The sequence below is a fragment of the Hyaena hyaena genome, unplaced genomic scaffold (genome assembly GCF_003009895.1).
Source record: "Hyaena hyaena isolate Hyena2069 unplaced genomic scaffold, ASM300989v1 scaffold_886, whole genome shotgun sequence".
NCBI classification, from domain to species: Eukaryota; Metazoa; Chordata; class Mammalia; order Carnivora; family Hyaenidae; genus Hyaena; species Hyaena hyaena.
This window is the reverse complement of record NW_024081520.1, coordinates 262705-277844: the sequence shown is the minus strand read 5'-3', so window position 1 is coordinate 277844 and position 15140 is coordinate 262705. Positions and strand designations below refer to the sequence as shown.

General features: G+C 61.8%; 1 protein-coding gene across 1 annotated transcript in view; it reads left to right on the top strand.

Annotated features, from left to right (window-relative positions):
* The first annotated feature begins 2308 nt into the window (after nt 1-2308).
* Nucleotides 2309-15140, top strand: part of CPLX1 (complexin 1) — a 33435-nt gene continuing 20603 nt past the window's right edge. Inside the window, exons 1-2 of the mRNA XM_039220405.1 lie at nt 2309-2326; nt 3585-3690. Of these exons, the coding sequence (XP_039076336.1) occupies nt 3660-3690 (31 nt within the window). The 5' untranslated portion in view covers nt 2309-2326; nt 3585-3659. The remainder of the gene's footprint in view (nt 2327-3584; nt 3691-15140) is intronic.

The following is a 15140-nucleotide window of genomic DNA, read 5'->3' as shown; positions in this document are numbered from 1 at the left end:
AGCTCAGCGAGGCCCGGATCATGCAGTCAGTCGGGCTGTGGAGTCCCCATCGAGTTGAGAGCCTCTTCTCCGTCCTGATGAGCCTGCAAGGCCCTGACGCTATGAAGGCAGCACTCGGCCCGACCTGGCTGCCCTAAGGTCAATGGGGTGTGTCCCTGCAGAGGACTCCTGAGGGTACCCGGGGTCATTGGTTGTGGCGCCTGCTCTGGACTCGGCTGAGGTCACCTCTGGGATCCTCCATGCGGTGGACACAGGAGGCCAGCTGTGGTCCACCCTCCAGGCCCATCTGGTGGCAGAGGTGGAGGGAAGGGCCTTCTCTCTTTCCTGAACCAGACCTCTCCCTCCAGCATCTACACCGGGGTTCTGAGGACACGGGAAGGGCCAGGCTGAGCAGGACTTGAGCTGGGGCTCAAGTCAGACAAGGCCCTCACACGCCCAGTACCACGTGACCACAGAATGCCCGTCCCTAGACCTGCTCAAGGCCTGGGGCTAGAATCCCTCTCCCAAGAAGGGTTGGGGAGAGATGAAATAGGACTGTGCTTCCCATATTTCTGGGGGTCAGCCAGGGCAGACTAGCTCAAGGGGCTCCTTGCAGCCCTGGCCTGAGTCCTATGTCCTGCCCCCAGGCTCACCCTTTGGGCAGCACCCCACCTTTCACCTCCTGGCCCAGACCCAGGGGATAGGACCTGTTAGCAGGAGAAGCTGAGAATGTTGCGGCCAGCTCCCCAGGGCCCTGGGGTCCAGAGAGGCTGCAGAGGGGTTTCCTGAGAAGTGGGCCTCCTCCGGGGTCACTGGCCACTGAGTAGAGACTGACCCCAGCTCCCACGGAGTGGCGCTGGTTTCCTCCATACCCGCCCCCTGGGGCCTTACCAGGCCACTGCCCGCACAGTAGGGGCTGGAGGCGGCCAGCGAGGGGTGGGAGCTGGGAGCAGGTGCCCAACAGATTGGGAGGAAACAAGCGGCTGTGGGTCCGCACCTCTTCCAGAGTCAGGTGGAGGCGGGTCAGGAGGGCCGGCGGCGGCGGAAGAGCAGAGAGGAGCGGGGTTGCGGTCTTCCCGGGGTGCGGGTGCGGGTGGGGGCAGAGTCAGCTCTAGGATCCGTCACGTCCGCCGCAGGCCCGGCACCCCGATGACTCTGTCCGGAGGGGACACTGACAAGCTAACGCAGGAGGTCAGCCCTGGGCCAAGAGCCCGGGGAAACAGTTTCAGCCCCGACGCTCCTCGAGGTCCGACGCGGCCGCGCCGCAGCCCCTCCCCGCAGCTCCGCCCACAACGCTGGCTTGCGGGGCAGGGTCTCCCGACCCCGGCGGGGCGGCGGGACTGGAGGCCTAGCCTCCGACCTTGCGGCGACCCCAGTCTGCCCGCAGTGCGGCTGCTGCCGCGGGGGAAATCCCTGAGGCCCGGGGGAGGGGGCGGCCGCGCGGGGGCGGAGCGGCCCTCGTCCGCAGTGACCTTCACGCGCCCGGGCCCCGCGAGGGGCCGCCCGCCCGCGCCACCGGCGCCCGCCGCACTCTTCCCCGTCCGAGTCCCCCCAGATTGAAACTCGGCGTGGCCTCCTCCCCCTCGGAGACGCTGTTACCCTGAAAATAGGTCCCGGCCGCTCTGCGGCTCTGTCTCGGCCGGGGTGGGTTTTCGGAGTCTGGGGGCTCCCTTTCCTGCCAGGGGTGCCAGGGGGCCCGAGGGCGGCGGAGTCGGGGTCACGGGCAGCACTCAGGGTCACTCGTCCGGGGCAGGATCACTGCTGACCCTTCCCCTGCGCGCCGCGGCGGCGTGGAATGGGGAGGCGAGCCGAGACCCCCAACCTCCAAGGCCCCTCCGCTCCTGCCTGAAAAGAAAGCTTCGGCCACTGGGGGTTTCGCGTGCGCTCCCAAGGTGCTCCCCACCGGCTGGGGCGGGGGGGTGCGCGACACTGCGAAGAGGGCGACCCCCGCTCGGGTCCGCACTGAAGAGGTCGGACGGTGGTCGGGGTGGGGTGGGGGCACTATCTGGGACTCCAAGCCGCTGGGCGGGCCGGGGTCGCACGGGGTGGCTCGGAGATGCCCTTCCCCCCCCCCCCCCCCGAACGCGGCGCCAGGGCAGGTTTGGGAGCCGAGAGGGGGCGCGTCTCCCCGCCCCCGCCCCCCGCGGGCGCCAGCCCAGCCGCCGCGGCCCCGCCCTCGTCGTCACGCTCGGACGCGGGCGGGGGGCGGGGAGCGCCTCCGTGTGACGCGCCCTCCTCGCCGTGCCCTTCAGCCGCCGCCGCAGTTCCCGGGGCGCCACATGGACCCGGGCCGCCCGCGCGCGCTCCGCCGCTGACCGCCCGCCCGCCCGCAGCCCGAGCCGCGAAGGTAAGCGACGCACCCGCGCGCAGCCCGCTCCCGCCGCCCCTCGCGGCCCCGGGCGGCGCTGTCCGCCCGCGCGGTGCTGAAGCGGGCCCCGCGGTCCCGGCTCGCGCCCGGCCTCCCCGCGCCTCCGCGGTGCCCCGGCTCCCGGCTCCTCCCGCCCCCCGGCGCGCCCGCCCGCAAAGCCACGGGGTGCGGCGCGGCGGGGGCCCGGGGGCTCCAGCAGCTCCCGTCTCGCTGTGGCTGGACCGCGAGTGCCCATCCCCCTCAGGAGCCAGGGGAGAAGTTTGGAAGAGAATCTGCTTTGCGGCAAGGGCGCCCCTGCGCGCCAGCGCTCTGCGGGGAGGCGGGGGCACTGCCACCCAGCCAGCCCTCCCCAGGCCGCATAGCCGCGGGTCTCCTTCGTCTGCAGAGGAGAACCCCGTGAAACACGGGGTCTCCAGAGACCTGGGGTTCCCTGCCCGGAGGAGACCCCGCAGGTGGGGAGGCAGGGGTATTGCAGCTGTTGATTTTACAGGAAGCACCTCCCCACCAGAGTTCAGCAGACCTGGACCCTGGAACGCCCTACCCGTGCAGATGCAGGTGGAGGGGTGGTCTGCTCCCCCGCATTTACATCTGTTCCCTGAAGGCTAGACTCCCTGCAGTTTCCCCCTTCCGCCCCCACCCTCACTGGTGGCAGTGGGCACTGGAATTTCCCTTGGATGGAGCCGGTCTCCTGAGACTTCCCTGTCAGAAGCCAAGGGGACTTCTCTGAAGGGGCATCCACTCGGGCCCCACCCCACCCTTGCCGCTGTGCCCGTCCCTTAGACAGACCCCCACCCCGCTGTGGCCCAGGGCCCAGAAAGGAGGCAGAAGAGCCAGTCACCTTCAAACACGCCTTGGGCCTGCCCCCACCTGGGCCCGGCTCCTCTGAGCTGTGCTCTCCCAAGTCATGAGCACCCCTGCCTACGTCCCTGCAATGGCCACTGAAAACTAGTTCCAGAAACCCAGGGTTCCAGGTGAGACCCCTTTGCAGGCCCGTAGGGTCCCGGGATCTACCTGCCTTGGTCAGGGCGTGGGGTAGAAACCCTCCTCCACAGAGACCCCTCCCCAGGCCCTCCTAGGCATCCCTGTCAGTGCCGGGATCCCGCCATAAAGTGTGGGGAGATTGTCAAATGACGCTCTCAGACGCCAGACCTATGCTCACGGGACGTCATGTGGGGATGAGGAAAAGCTCTTCCCCAGGCCTGATCAGGGTGACCTGTGCCCACTTCCTTTCCTGCAGGCGGAGAGCTCCTGGCCACACTTGCATGTGAGTTCTGACCATCGGAGGAGCCGCTGAGGAATCAAAGCCATCGGCATGGAGTTCGTGATGAAACAGGCCCTGGGAGGTAGGAAGCGGGGGGGGTGGGGGCAGGATGCTCCCAGCTGTCGCGGGCTGCAGACCACCGTGGCACGCGGACACGCCGGGGCACGTGCCGCACATGGTCACCCCAGACTTCACACGTTCCTTCACTGCACATCCCCCCAAAACACACCTGCCCACTCCCTCTCTCAGGAAAGAGCCAGGGAAAGGGCGCAGGGGCCAAGGCCGTGGGGGAGGAAGTACGCTGCCGTGCTGTGGTCAGGGCAGAGCCCAGAAGACAGAGCAGAGAATGGGGCCAAGGGTTCAACAGCAGCACTCTCCCCTGGACTTGGGAGGAAGGCCCGGCGCGGTGTGGGTTTCACAGACACTACGGCTAGCCCCAACTGTCAGGGTCTGGTGGCCCCCCTGGGACCTTGCTCTTGGTGGGCAAAGCTACGGGAGGCTGCAGGGTGGCTGGAGCAGGTAGAGTGGGGGTGGGGAACCAGGCCTGGAGCTGTCCCTGGGGGTCTCACCCCTGCGGGGGCAGCAGCATGCGCAGGGAGCCAGGGCTGGCCGAGCTCGGGGACAAGAGAAAAGACCAGGATGGCTGTGTGGGCCTGGCCCCGTTCCACAGAGGAGTGCAGCCGTGCGTGTGTCTGTGTGTGCGTGTGTGTGTTGGGGGAAGGGTCTACCCTTCTAACACTGCTGACTCCTATCTGAAGCGAATCCTGTGCCTGCTGGGGTCAGAAGGCCACCGCTGTGGCCAGAGACCCTGGCTAGGAGGTGGGCAGCGCAGCGAAGTCCACAGTGGCGCGTGCTTCCTGGTAGAGCGGCCTCTCCAGCGGGGCCGTGTGCTGGTGCAGCACCAGCTCCCGGAGCTCGCTGCCGTGGGAGCCTGTGCCCAGACCCGACTCCGCCATCCGGATGTCTTCCCTGGGTGGCCGCCTCTGTGGGCCCCACCCTGACCTGGCACCGATGGCAGCCTGGCGTGAGTCAGGTGATGCGTCTGCAGTGGTGGGAGGAACCAGGACCATGTGCCGGGAGGAGGGGCGCCAGTGGGGCCACCGTGGCCGGATGGGGACGGCACAGCGCCGCGAAACCCAGGATGGGGCCCGAGGCGGCTGCCTCTGTGCTCGCCGCAGGTAGGTGACTGGACGTTTGGGCCTTCCCCGGGGCCACAGTTCCTAAGATTTTGTGGTCAAGGAGCGGCTGCAGGTCGAGTCTAATTATAATGATTACGTCACCGGGACATGATTCAGGGACAGGCCAGCACCCTGGCAGCAGGAGCAATCCATGCTCCACCAGCCAGTCCCAGGCTGTTACAGATAATTAATTAGGTGGCTAATTCAGGCCCTGAGGTGGGTTTGTAAGAAAACTGGAATATCTGATCTGGCTGTCTACATGGCTGAAATTAGCTGTGTAATTGCCAGCCTGGAGTCCCTTTGTTCCATGTCAGCCCAGAGTTTCTCCTGCGGCGGCGACGGGGCGGGCTTCTCGGGGCCGTGTGGGAGCTGGGGGAGGGGGGCGGCAGCAGAGGCGCCTTGGAGCACCCTCTTGGTGGCCACGCACAGGGTGCCCCAGCCAGTGCTGGCTCCCGATGCCCACCATCCCCGCTGAGGGCGAGCTCTGCGCGACTTCCAGGGCAGGACCCCGTGCTGCTTCTGTGCTTCTCTCCCTGGCAGGCATCATTTTGGTCTCAGGATGAGCACATTCAGACAGAGGGACAGACAGACACCGGGACAAGTATTCCGAGAGAGACAGGCCCAGGGGGTTACACCCAGGAAACCGCTGAGAAAGAGGCGGGCAGGCTAGGGGGAGATGGAGGCGGGAGAGACAGTGGGGTGCAGGCTGGGGGTCAGGCCCAGCAGCCACTTGGGGGGGTGGAGAATCGAAACAGAGCAGCCGAGGGGAAAGAGCACACCGAGACGGACACTGAGGAGCCCAGGGAAGCAGGACGAGGGACGGGAATGTAGGGTGACTGGTGGAGAGACAGACACAGTGACAGAGATGGTCAGAAACCAGCTGAGCAACTGAGGGCTGGAAACACAGAGACCGTACACCTGCACACTGGGAGACCACACACTCGGAGACCCCACACCTGCACACACCGTGAGATCGCACACCTGCACACTCGGAGATCACACACTCGGAGACCACACACCTGCACACTCGGAGACCACACACCGTGAGATCGCACACCTGCACACTCGGAGATCACACACTCGGAGACCCCACACCTGCACACCCAGAGAAAGACCTACAGCAGGAGGGAGGCATGGCCCGGAGGGAGCCCCGTGGCGGCCCTCACGGCAGCACTGGCTGGCTCCACGAAGCCCCCTTGAGTTGTGTTCATCTGAGGCTGCCCGCGGCTCACCGGCTGCGTGTCTTCCTGACCGGGCGTCTCATGGAAGGTCTTTGTTAGGGACAGAGGCTTTGAGGTGACTGCCTGGGAGGAATGGCAACTACAAGACTCCAGAATCAGCGTCAGGCAGACAGAGCAGCAGGGAGTCCCAACCCCCCACCCCCACCCAAGTGCACGGCTGTAGGGCCTCGTCCACTCTGGGGCGCAGGGTATGGGGAACTGAGCGACAGTCCAAAGTTCACGGGGTGCCGGTCTCACAGGAGCTCAGAGGCAGTTTGGACGGAGGTGAAAGCTCAGACGACCCCAGGCCTTTCCCATAAGCCTCTGGTGACGTCGGCTGCTGCCCGGTCCTGGGGGCCCAGCCCCCACTGAGGCTGTGCCCAGCCAGCGGGCTGCTGTGTGACCCTTGCCGAGGAACTTCTGCCCCACTGGACCTCCTGGGGACCACCTGGGAGCAGGGCGCAGACCCCTGGGCCCCTGCCACACTACGGGAGAGAAGGGAGAGGGAGGGGGCTGGGAGCTGCTAGGGGCTGTCACTGGGTGAGGACAGTGTCCCTGTCACGTCGCAGCAAAGCCATCAGCACCGACCAGTGGCTTCACAGACACCCGGTGCCCAGCTGCTTCTCTGCAGGAGGTGGGCAGGCATGGACCACAGAGGAGAGGACAGGTGGCTCCCGGGGCTCCTTCCCCCGAGGCGGCAGCATCTGCCCAGATGCTCCAGTCCCTGGGCCCCTGGAGTGGACACGGGAGGGCTTTGCATGGTGGCTGCGTCTCTCCTGAGATGCAGCCTGAGAGGGTGGGGGCTGTGGGGCATCTGCCCTCAGGGCCTGAGTCCTTTGTGGGGTGACTAGCGGGCACCCTTGGCTCCTTCAAACTCAGACATGGTGCCTGGGACACCATTCTGCGGGGCCCACGCGGAGGCAGGGGAGCCGAGGCCCCGCGGGCTCGCAGGGCTGGCTGAGGAGGAGGAGGAGTGTCTGGGGCCATGTTGGTGAGAAAGGGTCCAGCTGTTGGCAAATTTGTTCTAAGAAGATATCCCGGAGGCTTTTATGTTTTTGGGCCCCCCCGAGATCCACCAAGACGCCCCCAGTCTTACTGCTCAGACCCTTAGAGCAGAAAACACGTGCGGAGTCCGTGGCAGCAGTGGAGCTGGTAACAGAGCAGCCAGGTGCTTGGGCCACATGTTTGGGAAGCCGGGGCCCCGGATCCTCAAGGGTACGATTTGAGAAGACTGTTTTCCCCCAAGGCCAGGAAGTGGCACTCGGCCCAGGAGCTGTATTCACACCGTGGACGAGAGCGTGGGCAGCTGTCAGTGTAGTGTGGTTGGTTGTGGACCCTCATCAGGCTAAATCAGGCACAGCCTGGGTATTTTGGCCCCCAAAACTGGTTTTCAACACTGGTTACTCTGTTGACTTGCCTTAGCATGACACAGTCCATGTCCAGGTTGTGCTCAGGTCCTTGGGGATGGTGTGGGGGCCGGGGAGGGCTGCACGGAGGAGAGGACATCTGAGATGGGATTCAAGGATGTGCAGGTGAGACTGGGACACGGCACGTGCAAAGGCCCAGGGGCTGCAGGGGTTGGGACAGGTGTGGAAGGCAGCAGGAGATTGGAAGGAGAATGTTACAGGACAACAGTGACCAAACCCAAGGGGAGGGGTCTTCTCAGCAAGCACACTTCTGTCCCGAGCACTCCAGTGGCCCACTGCTGCTGTGGTCACTGGGGCCTGCGGCCAGGGGCCACCCTGGGGCAGAGAGCCTGGTCTGGGCTTGGCCGAAAGGCTGTCCTGTCTTGGTGAGGGCATGAGGGCCTGAGATCCGGTGTTTGAGGAGGTGAGAGACGAGGGTGAGAGAAGGGCCACGGATGTGTGCATGAGTGTGTGCAGACAGCCTCTCCACCGAGCAAGACTGCGGTGTGTGGGAGGAGGGTCACCCAGCCCTCCGTGGACAGAACAGCCTTTCACAGACGCACACCCCCGGGAGAGCCTCTGAGGGCCTGTGTACCCTGTGGGTGGCAGGCTGTTTGCTCTCTGCTGGGGCGCCGTCCTGGGGGTCTCATGGGGACCGGCCTCCAGATGTGTCGAGGCTGCCAGGGTCCGATCCTAGAGAAAACAGGGCAGTGCCCACCTCGCCGCTCGCACAACACGGGGTGTGGCTGCAGTGGGGCGACTCGCCCTCTGGGAGCTGGGGGCCCTGGGCAGAGAAGCTCCTCCCTCGGCGCCGGTGCCTTCCCCCACCTCCAGGGCTGAGTTGGGGGCCTCCTTTCTTGTTTGGCGCCTGCTTGTGTCAAGCAGCCTGAGCGCCCGTGTGCCGCCGCTGGCTCTGTGACTCCCAGCCCGTGGGTGCCAGCGGCCGCTTCCCGGACGCAGCATCAGGGGCCTGAGGTGTTTGCAGGTCAGAAATAGCTCTTTCCCAGACCCTCCTTCACCTGGCCTCCTAGGGCCTCAGGTCAGAGCTGTACGAGACAGTAACCCCTGGGACGCCACGCAGAGGGTGAGGCCGGGCACCCCCGCCCCGTCCCAGCCGAGCGGGGCTGCGGGGGAAGGAGCAAGCCGGGAGGGAAGCGCTGCAGTCCTGCACGGAGGAAGGTGCACATTCGAGAAACAGAGAGGGGCTGAGGAGGTGTGTTTCCCTCCCGCAAGAGGGTGTCGTCGGTGGCTCAGTGCTGTCAGCTGGGGCCCGGCTTCGGCTCCCGTTGTGCCCTGTCACCCCGCAAGCTTCCCTGGGCTTTTATGCTTGGCCGGCTTCTCCCAGCGGCCAAGTGGCTGGTGCTGCTCTTGGGTCCCGTGGACGGGGCAGGAAGAAGGGAGGGGCCCAGGGAACAAGCCCGCGTCCTGCTTAGCAGATGTGTTTATGGATCTTACGGAGGGTTCCAGTTGTGTGTCATGGGCAAGAAGGGTCTGCGAAGGTGAGGCCAAGGTGGGCACCTCGCCCTCCAAACAAGGTGGACGGGCACCTCACAGCACCTGGCTCACACCAACTTGGGAAGTCTTGATGTTCGGATGTAAGACCCCCCACCATTAGCCCTCCAAGGGCTGGGGTGCCTCCTCCTTCCCCTGCTCACCCCTGGGAGCCGGGTTCTCCGCAGGCAGGCAGCAAGAGCTCCATGCTGAAATGCCAACATCACTCGGAACGGGCTTCCCAGATGCCCCGTTGATCAGGCAGCACTTACCTCCCTGGGCTCAGGAGAGACCCCACTTGCCCCACATGTCTCAGGCTGGAAGGCACATCAGAGAAACTGCCTTTTCTCCCTAAAGCAACGAGGGGCCGTCTTCCCCTCAGGAGAATATGGTCCTGGTTGATTAAGCTACAGTTCAGTTATAAAGCTTTTGCCCCAGTGTGGGAATAAGATGGATATAAATGCACTTAAACTGGTAAAGTCATTTATTTTTTGCCTTGTTGGTTGGCAAGAAATTCCGGTTGGGATTAAAGCATTTGTTTTAATAGCTCCTGTGTGACGGGGCTCACGGTGATCTTGCACAAACACCAGGGACGGGGTTGGCTCCGGAACGTTGCCCATTTAATGCTGGGGCGTTTAAACCAGCAGAATGAGCATCAAGTCCAGGCAGACCCTAATGCCGCCGATTTCGGAGACTCTGGCGTGGTAAACCCGAGCCCGGGTCCGAGTGGATGAGGCAGGGAGGACAGGGCCATCCTGGGACTCCGGCTGGTGGCCGGCGGCTGCCCGAGCACCCCGTGCCGTCGGGGGGGGTGGTATCGGCTGGGGTCCCTGCACTTTTTCCTCCTGGCCTATGTGTGCTCGGGCCTCGTATAAGTCTGTCTTCTGGGGTTGCTCTCACTTTCCTCATCTCCTGGACGGGGGCTCGGGGGACGTGGCTGCTCTCGCCCTTGCAGAAATCAGCCAGGGCCTCTGGCTTTCTTCTCATAGAGACTGGCCGGGTTGAGGAAGAGTCCCTGCTCCGTCCTATAGGCCCCCTTTGGTACCATGGGCCTGACTGCGAACCGTGACCTCTAGACTGAGGAGGTGGGCTGAGGTCAGGTGGTCACTCAGGGCCCAGCAGAGGGCTTGCGGTGCTGGGTTCTGAGTGCTGGGTGCCGTGTATTGTGCCAGGTGCTAAGTGCTATGTGCTGAGTTCTGAGGGTGCTGGGTGCTCAGTGCTGAGAGTACTGAGTGCTGGGTCTAGGTGCTGAGGGTGCCATATAGTGGGTGCTGGGTGCTAGGTGCTGAGTGCTGGATCTGGGTGCTGAGGGTGCCGTATAGTGGGTGCTGGGTGCTGGGTGCCAAGTTCCGTGCAGACTGGGACTCAGGAGGTTGAGACTCAGGTCTAGCAGCCGTCGGGAGCGGCTCTGACCAGGCCTCCAGGCAGGTCGGTGTCCACACCTGTGCCTTTTGGCACCACTGACTGCTCTTAACGTTTCCGTGAACATGGCAGCCTCGTCCCGGCAGAAGTGGCGGACGCCGTGCTGGGTGGTGGGCTTCTCGAGGCCAGGGTGCCACCCACTGCACGTGCACCAAGCCACGTTGGCCCCAGGCCTCTGCCTCCACGCTTTGGCCCCCAGTGGTTTAAGAGCAAGGCCCGTAGGCCTGGGGGCTTCCTGGGTGACGCAGGAACAACAAATGCTGTGTGGCAGGGGGAGGTGTCGGGCAGAAAGGAGGGGCGGGGGGGTGGGGGGCAGTGGCAGAGGAGGGGTGGGGGGTGGGGGGCAGTGGCAGAGGAGGGGCGGGGGGTGGGCCTGGGGAAGCCTTAGCAGAGCTACTGGCCTCAGGAATCCAGGACCATCCTGCACTTAGCTTTCCTTCAGAAAGAAGGTTCTGGAAATGAGGACTACCACTCCAGGTCTTGTGTCTGGTCCATGGCCGTGAGAGAGGCCCAGACCGCTGTCCTCCGTCTGTCCATCAGCCCGGGTGGATGCCCTGCCCAGGCTGGAGCCACGGGGGAGGGCGGAGACTCAAGGCCAGGAGGCGAGGGGCCTGGGGTGTTCTCCGCATCCCTGGCCCTTGTCCCCTTCAGCAGACCAGGGGCCAAGGGCGGCGACCCCAGGGCCACAGCCGCCTGATCCTGCCTTGCTGTCAGCCCTGGCGAAGGGGTGAGGGAGGCCGGCGGATACGTGGGGTGACAGCCCCCCTCAAGCCTGCCTTCTGTCCGGAGCTTGGCGCTGTTTGCGCTCACTAATTGGCGTTTTCATCTCGCTTCTGTTTCTGTTTATCCTCTCCTGAAAGCCAAGAACAGAGCTCTCGCCGGGCGCCCGCTCCACAGGCCCCGGGCCCCTCCCCAGCGGGCGTGGGGCATCTGATGGCCGCAGAGGGCTGGGGGGCTCTGTTCGCGGCGGGAGGAAACTCCTCAGACAACTAATAAAGGTTTGCAAGGCCACAGAAGGAGCTGAGAGCAGAGGAGAGGTGTTTGGGGCACAAAACCAAGAGGGGCGTCCCAGAAAATGAGGGGCGTGCGCGCAGCACAGCAGCAACGGCGGCCTGGCCGAGGCGGGGCTCGGCCTGCGGGGGGCTGGAGCACAGGCCTCTCCAGGCCCCTCCGGCCAGCCCCTCACAGGGCCTGACCAAGGCCAGCAGGCGCCCCGGGCAGCAGGCTGAGCCAGGGCCCCCAGGGCCTGTGCCGCCCGCCTCCAAGGAGGGGTGGGGGCTCCACGCCAGCAAGGGCAGAGCAGAAGCCAACTTTCTTTTAACCAGTTCGTCCTTGCTTGTTATTCTGACCTTGACCCGTGGGCTGGGGTGGGAGCTGGCCGGTGGCAGGCTTTACTCCTTTGTGCCTTGACCCTGATGGAGAGGAGACCCTGCCCTTCCCTGCAGGGGGGCTCTGCAGGGCTGCGCCCCCCACGGAGGGGCAGTGGGGGCAGGCGGCCCCTGACCAGGACTTGGCTGTGGCGGAACGCCCCTCGTTTCGTGTGCATTGCTACAGTTGATGTGACTAATGTCGGCTGTCATCTTAACTTTCACCTTTTTTTTTTAAATGTTTATTTTTGAGAGAGAGAGAGAGACAGTGTGAGCAGGGGAGGGTCAGAGAGAGAGGGAGACACAGAATCTGAAACAGGCTCCAGGCTCCGAGCTGGCAGTCAGCACAGAGCCCGACGCGGGGCTCGAACCCACAAACCGTGAGGTCATGACCTGAGCCGAAGTCGGAAGCTCAACTGACTGAGTCAACCAGGCGCCCCAACTTTCACCTTTTTAAAAGGCTTTCCTGCTGTTTTATGTATTTTAATATAGGGACTTACATTTCTTTTTAAAAACCTTCTGCAGGTTTTGGAACCTACAGGCCCTTTTAAAACATTATTTCAGCTCTCATTGTTCCCGTCAGGAATGACCCTGTGTGTTCTGAGCCCTTACCAGTGCCGGTCCTGGGGTCCTGGGGTCAGCCTCCGTCCACAGCCACCTCCCGCCTGTGATTTGGGTCTAGGGGCTTGCTATTGCAGTACGTCTTCTTAACAGATAAATATTTTGATCTTTGTATTCAACTTAAAATTTTTTAAACATTTATTTATTTTGGGGAGGGAAGGGTAGAGAGAGGGAGACACAGAATCTGAAGCAGGCCACCCAGGCGCCCCAGATTCAACTTTATAAAAGATATTTGTGCATATTTCTTTAACATGAAAGTGGGTGTTTATTGTAGGAAATTGAAATAATGCAGAAAAACATAAGGAAGTGATACGGAAAATTGAGACACAATGTTGCTTTAAAATTTACCTGTTAGAATCTCTCATTACTTTATGTAAAAATATTTTTTCAGGGGCACCTGGATGGTTCAGTCGGTTAAGCATCCGACTTTGGCTCAGGTCATGATCTCACGGTTCGTGGGTTCGAGCCCCACGTCGGGCTCTGTGCTGACAGCTCAGGGCCTGGAGCTGCTTCAGATTCTGTGTCTCCCTCTCTCTCTGCCCCTCCCCCGCTCACCCTGTCTCTCTCTCTCTCAGAAATAAATAAACATTAACATTTTTAAAAAATATTTTTTCAAGGAGGGGTGCCTACAGATATATTTCTAATTTTGAAAGGCCCTGCAAAGTCCTGTATGCTGTGGGTTTCTTAGAACTGGTCCAGGAGGGCCAGCTGGGTAACGGCAAAGGCTGGGAGGAGAGCCTAGAAGGTGACTGGGGCCTAAATAGCTTCCAGCAGGAGACTCTGTAACAGCATCGTTTCCTCACAACAGCCCTTTGCGTGGACGTTTCAGGGATGTCTCCCTCGTTTGTAGACAGATTTAGACAGAAACCTGCCCTTTGGTGATGGGCCCGGAATCAGTACAGACTTTACTGCAAGTTCAGGGAGCTGTTTGTAACTATCTGCCAAACCTCCCCTCACCCTCCCGGCAGAGACGTGGGGGGGTGACTCTGATCGACGCTGAAGAAGAGAATACGGGACTCAAAACGAATCTGCTCCTCGAGCCACAGTGTCCTTGTGTAGTGCGTCCTCGCATGCGTCTCAGACGTTACAGGTGGGGGCACCGAGCTCTTGCCAGACCCCTGCCCTGGGCTCCTTCCGTGGCCGGAGCAGCCCCTGGTGCAGGTGCCACCATGACGGCGAAGGTGGTGTTCGCGGACGGCCAAGCAGGGCAGCACAGACACGCTTCTTCCTTACGCTAAAGCCTTTGGTTTGCCCGCAGCCCACATGCGTCCCGTTTGCCATTGGCCCAGTTTTCTGTGCACCGTCTCCCGCCCTTCCCACGTCAGCCAGCAGCCCTTACACTTCCGTGCGGCGAAGGTTCCAGATGGAGTGCAGCCGCCCCAGGACACCGGTGCGTCCTGCCCCTGGCTGCACTGGCTGCCGCCAGGCTGTCACTCGACATGGGCTGGACTCCCCTGTGTCCTCTTGCGGCTGGGTCCTCGGGGACTTTCAGTGGCAGCGTGCGTAGGGACCGAGTCTCTGTGGTGCGCCTTCACACTTCACTGGTAGCTGGTTTTTAAATTATTTTTTTTTTATGAGAGAGAGTGCAGGCATGTGTACACGCATGGGCAGGGGAGGAGCAGCGAGAGGCAGGGAGAGAGAGAAGCTTGGGTACCTCCATGCCCAGTGCGGAGTCCGACTCAGGGCTTGATCCCGTGACCCGGGAACCATGGCTGAAATCGAGTCAGACGCTCAACCAGCTGAGCCACTCAGATGCCCTAATGACATCTTAGGTTCAAAATAATTTTCCCCTTAAAATTGTGACGTTCTGGGGCGCCTGGGTGGCTCAGTCGGTTAAGCATCTGACTTCAGCTCAAGTCACAATCCCACGGTTCATGGGTTCAAGCCCCGTGTCGGGCTCACTGCTGTCAGTGCAGAGCCTGCTTCAGACCCTGTCTCCCTCTCTCCGTCCCTCCTCTACCTGCATGCAGGCAGGCACATGCTCTCCTTCTCTCTCAAAAATGATAAACGTAAAAAAAAATCGTGAAGTTATTTTTTTGTTGTCTTCCAGATTCTAAAGTTGCTGTTGAATCATCAGATGCTATTCTTATTTCCAGCGCTCTTTACATGACCTGTTTTTTTTATCTCTTCTCTCTCTAGAGGCTTTTACAGTTTTCTTTTCAACTCTAGCAGTCTGAAGCTCCAGGATTTTATTTTTATTTATCTACAGTTTATTTATTTATTATGAGAGAGAGAGCATGGAGGGGAGAGGGAGGGAGGGTCCCAAGCAGGCTCTGTGCTGTCGGTGCAGAGCCTGACTCACGACCTCACGAACCGTGAGATCGAGACCTGAGCCAAACTCAAGAGTCAGAAGCTTACCCGACTGAGCTCCCGGGCATCCCTGAACTTCCGGGTTCTAGTGCCTTCTGTTGTCTGGCATCTAAACTGCTGGTGCGTGATGTTCGGTCCCCACACTGATTTTTGTTGCTGCCTTGCCACCCCATCAAGTGCTCTCCGCCCCCCCACCCCGGGAACCTTCCATTCCCGCACAGATTCTCTGTTTTCTTTTCTTTTCCTTTTTTTTTAAGTTTATTTATTTGAGATAGAAAGCATGAATGGGGAGAGGCAGAGAGAGAGGGAGAGAGAATCCCAAGCAGGTTCCAAGCTATCAGCCCAGAGCCCGACTTGGGGCTCAATCCCACGAAGCGTGAGGTCATGACCTGAGCCAAAGCCAGAAGCTTAACCAACTAAGCCACCCAACCGCCCCTCAACTGCATTTTTAATTTCCACATTTTTATTTAACTTCCAAGAGCTCTTCTGTGTGTTTTCAACTATCCTTCTTTTAAAA